General features: G+C 42.7%; 1 protein-coding gene across 1 annotated transcript; it reads right to left on the bottom strand.

Annotated features, from left to right (window-relative positions):
• Positions 1–347: 347 nt before the first annotated feature.
• LOC139743989 (lengsin-like) lies at positions 348–1,685 on the bottom strand. The gene has a single exon (XM_071654456.1). The coding sequence runs from the start codon at positions 1,683–1,685 to the stop codon at positions 348–350; it is 1,338 nt and encodes a 445-aa protein (XP_071510557.1).
• Between the last annotated feature and the right edge of the window lie 3,091 nt (positions 1,686–4,776).

Raw genomic sequence — 4,776 nt, 5'->3', positions numbered from 1 at the left:
TTTCCCCACAGAAATGATCACAAAAAACTGCAAATATTTCTATCCTGCTAAAATGTCTATCATTGCATAATCATATCTGTTTAATCTGAGATTGAACTCAGTTGCTAATGACTAAGTCTGCATTTAATTTGGTCATTCGACTTCTGCAGAAATAATGCGTTTAATCTGAAATATTATCTTTGGTCTGATTCGATTGAAAATTGACTTTTGCACGTTTGACACAGACAAATTTATGTGCAAGGAATGTAGCCATCAAAAGAATGACAGCTTATCAGTGAGACTGACCGGAGACTTCTTCGTATCCCTGAAATTGTACCGGCCTTCACTACACTTGAATAACAGTTGAATTACATATATTCAAAAAACATCTTTTGCTCCCAGCCCGCTTCATTTTTCTCCTCCAAGGACAATTCATGCCTCTTGGCAGCCAGGAAGCACTCAATGAACTCCTCACCCAGTGCTGATCGGATGATGTCATCGTCATGCAGCGCCCTCATGGCCTCCTTCATGTTACAAGGCACTTGTTTGGTACCAGTTGGCACGCAGGCTGGATCGTAGGCGGAGTCTGATGGAGCCACACATGGCGGTAGGGGCAGTCTCCTCTGGATGCCGTCCAGTCCTGCAGCAACTGTGGCAGCAAGAGATAGATAGGGGTTGCAGCCACTTGCGCCGAGACGATTCTCCAGGTACGTCCCCTTTCCTCCATTGACCTTTATTCTCACAGCTGTACTCCGGTTATCGTTCCCCCAGGTGGCATTATATGGAGCAAACGAGTATGGTAAAAACCGCTTCAGGCAGTTTACGGTGGGTGCCATCAGCACACATATGGCGGGGGTGTGTTCCAACAAACCGGCTAACCAATACTGGCCTACCTCGGACAATCCTGTAGGACTACCAGCATCATAAAGAAGTGGTACCTTACCTTCAGCATCCCACAAAGAGTGGCAGAAGTGACAAGCACTGCCGCTTTTGTCTGGAAATGGTTTTGACATGAACGTTGCCATATACCCATTCTTGAGTGCCATCTCTTTGATGCCTGTCTTGAAGGTGTGTGCATTGTCAGCTGCTCGGATCCCAAACGCTGGCTTGTACGAAATTTCTGTCTGACCAGGTCCGTACTCCGTCTCTGCACATTCCACATCGACCCCCGCCGCTACCAGCCCGTCCATTATGGTGTGAATGACATCCTCATATGCAGCCAGACGGATTGTAGATCTGATGTTGACGTCATCATTCACAGTTTTACGAGTTGCTTTGTCAACGAGGTAGAACTCATGCTCATGAGCTGACAGAAGCGAAAACCCCATGGCACTCAGCTTGTCCAGCTGCCTTCGAGCCACCACTCTTGGGTGTGCCTCCACCAGCTTACCATGGAAGGTGGGCTCGATGAGAATGCGTGCAGTCCTCTTGCTCCATGGGATGACCTGGAATGTACTGAAATCGGGAAAACATACTGCATCACAGTGACCTGCGGCAGCAGTGTATGCACTGTCTGGCACAAACCCTGCCTGAGGATCATAACCCAAGTGTCCAAGATAAAAGTTCAGTCCTCCAGATGCCTTTTCTGCAAAATGACGTGCTGGAATTGTCTTTGAACGGGCAACTCCATACACATCAGTCTGTTCAAATCTAACAAAGGCAATGTTTTCCTCATCAATCTCCTGAAGAATGGTTTCAAGAGCCATAGTGGAACAAGGTACCTGAAAAGAAACAAGAAACACTTGAAGCTCTAAAGGATGCTTGCATTGCAATCAAAAGACCATTTTGTCATTTCAAGATCATTTTGCATTTTAGGACAATAAAATCATATGAAAAATATATGCTTACCAGCTTGAACAATTCTACTGAATTCTTTCCAAAGGTACACTTTTGACCAAGTCAAGCGTCAATCCATTTCATGCCTGCTCAACTAATAAACATGTTTCTTATTTATGTCTCTTATTGTAGTATGATGCATTTAATAACTGCATCTTCATTCCAAGACAATTACATTTTTTTTTAGGCAGGAGACAGAGAGATGCAATCGTTAATCAATAAATGGTTTCTGGAGATTGACTAAACTTACAAGGTTGCCAAAACAGATCATACTCGGAGAGAGTACACCATTATCATATCCTCCACTAAATCAGACCTAATAGAACAACTTCTGCATTCTTAGAGAGGTTAACATGTTTTCTATAAGGGGGTTGGGAAACAATGCATTGACCCTCGGCCTTTTCTTTCGAGCGGGGGGGGGGGGGGAATGGTAATAAAACGAAAAGATTACTAATCACCAATCTCTCAAACCCTAAAGAGCAAAAAATTCTTAAAGTTTCTGAGTCACTGCTGAATGACAAAACAGTGATGTCACATGCTATGTGGATATAAAGAAAATAAAAAGAGAATTCCACAAATTTTCTTTTTTGGAAAAAAATAGTACACATTTCGTACGTATGTTAAGGGTAATATTATTCCCTCCTGCCTTATATTGAAGAGGCAAGATAAGTGCACTCTTATTATGTGAGAAACGTGAAAATGAAATGTTAAATTTTCTCTCCATTCTTTTTTTTTTTTTTGGTATTGTTGTACACATGTGGCATCACAAAGCGAAGTTGTCTTCTCATCCACCGATGGTGGCACTGAAACTTCAAAAAATGTTAGCTTCTAAACGGATTGTCCGATTATCCTCAAACTTTCGCTGATGTGTTGTACTAATTGATATTGCCACATTCGCCAAATCCACATGTATGCTAAGGTGATGACGCCCTTTATGCGTAGAATATGGCAATATCAACAGAAATGTGTGGTTATGCAGTCAATGCAAAACAAGGAGATCATAGACGGTTTCACCAAATAATGCGAAATGACTGACCATTCTCATGGTCTACGCATAGAACGTAATCCCATCATTATGATGTCGGGCAAGCTTAGAATGCCGCTCTGAAACTGCATGAAGAGCTTATACACCCAAGCAGAGTGGGGGGGGGGGGGGCATACATAATCACGAACCACTTCCCACAATGGCAAGCTCAAAGTCGTACCAACCAATCAAACCTATGACAATTCTGTGCGTTGTTATTACACAAGAATAGATCACGATCACTATGATTCAGAAAGAACAAAAAAGAACCATTTTTGTGAATTGATACGAAAAAGAAGACGCAGAAAAAAGGGTTGAAAATATCAATGCGTTATTTTTCTTCCGAAAATCTCTTCGAATACACCGTAAGTTGTACACTATGCATTCTATAAAAAGTACGCATGCAGGGTATTCGTGATGCTTTCTATACCTATTTCTTCCTTATATGTGTATTGAACTATTCTGAAAGAATGAACATTTTCGTTTGTGAAATACTGTGTAAAGTGATGATGAACAAATTCAGATTGTAGAAGATGCGTCTATGATTTTTTTTTTCTAAACAGCAGTGCAAGTATACATGCGCTTTTCAACTTGCTTGGGGTCTTTTTTTTTGCGCTCTTGGTGCCCAGCAGGATTGTAATGATATCATGAATTATTTTGGCTACAATTTTGTATGATGTATGCGGCAGAAGGGGTTGAATATGGGTTCTTTTTCTTCAGAAAATTTCTTCGCATTTTGTTCATGTCCTCTTGAAAGATACGCGACAGGTTGAATTAATGATCCTATTAATACCTCAATTTAATATCAGCGTGATTGCGATAATTACATGAATTATTTCAGCTGTGATATTGTGTGATGCACACGCCAGAAGGGGTTGAAAATGCGTTCTTCGTTTTCATATTCATTAGTAAAATGCAGTGTTAAATGGTAATGAACAAATCAGATCTATTAACAAGAGACCCGCGGGTCTAGCGCTCACCTGAGTATCGCAAGTTCACCTTTCACGCAGTCACTAATCTAAATTATTCACAGCTCTACCAAAATTTGACGAGGCATTCTCAAGTGGAAGATGAAAATGTACAATAAGGGCCCAATTTTTTCAAGATTCCTTAATTTGGGAGAATTGGGGCCCCCTGGGGCCCTCTGGGTGGGGCATGGTGCCCAGTTTGATAAATTGAGATCCTGACCACCTAGGGATGCTACCTGCCAAGTTTGACAAAAATCCATCATGAGGTTTTCAGGAAGAAGATGAAAATGTACAATTCAGGCCCCCATTTGGACCCTTCCAACCACCCCCCTCCCCCCTACCCCCAAGAGGGGCACCCCTGGATCTCCTATGAACAAACTTGAAACTACAGTCATTAATGTACTCACTCATAGTATTATCTCAGCTCTATAACTTCTGATTCTAGAGAAGATTTTTAAAGATTCCTTCATTTGGGGGTTTGGGCCCCCTGGGGGCCCCCTGGGCGGGGCATGGTGCCCATTTTAACAAATTGAGATCCTAACCCCCTAGGAATGCTACCTGCCAAGTTTGGTGAAAATGGGTCATGGGGTTCTCAAGAAGAAGATAAAAATGTACAATTTAGGCCCCATTAGGACCCCTCCTCACCCCCCCCCCCCTGGGTCCCAAGGGGGGCACCCCTGATTCTGCCATGAACAAACTTGAAACTACAGTCATCAATGTGCTAACTCATAGTATTAACCTAGCTCTATCACTTCTGGTTCTAGAGAAGAAGGTTTTTGCGGATTCCTTAATTTTGGGGGGTTTGGGCCCCCTGGGGGCCCCCTGGGTGGGTCATGGTGCCCATTTTAACAAATGGAGTTCCTAACCCCCTAGGGATGCTACCTGCCAAGTTTGGTGAAAATGGGTCATGGAGTTCTCAAGAAGAAGATGAAAATGTACAATTTAGGCCCCATTAGAACCCTTCCCCAC

Source organism: Diadema antillarum, unplaced genomic scaffold (genome assembly GCF_040938485.1).
Source record: "Diadema antillarum isolate AM-2024a unplaced genomic scaffold, OU_Dant_1.0 seq00001126_RagTag, whole genome shotgun sequence".
In the NCBI taxonomy this organism is placed as follows: Eukaryota; Metazoa; Echinodermata; class Echinoidea; order Diadematoida; family Diadematidae; genus Diadema; species Diadema antillarum.
Note: the sequence above shows the minus strand (reverse complement) of the source record. Positions and strands in the feature narration are given on the sequence as shown.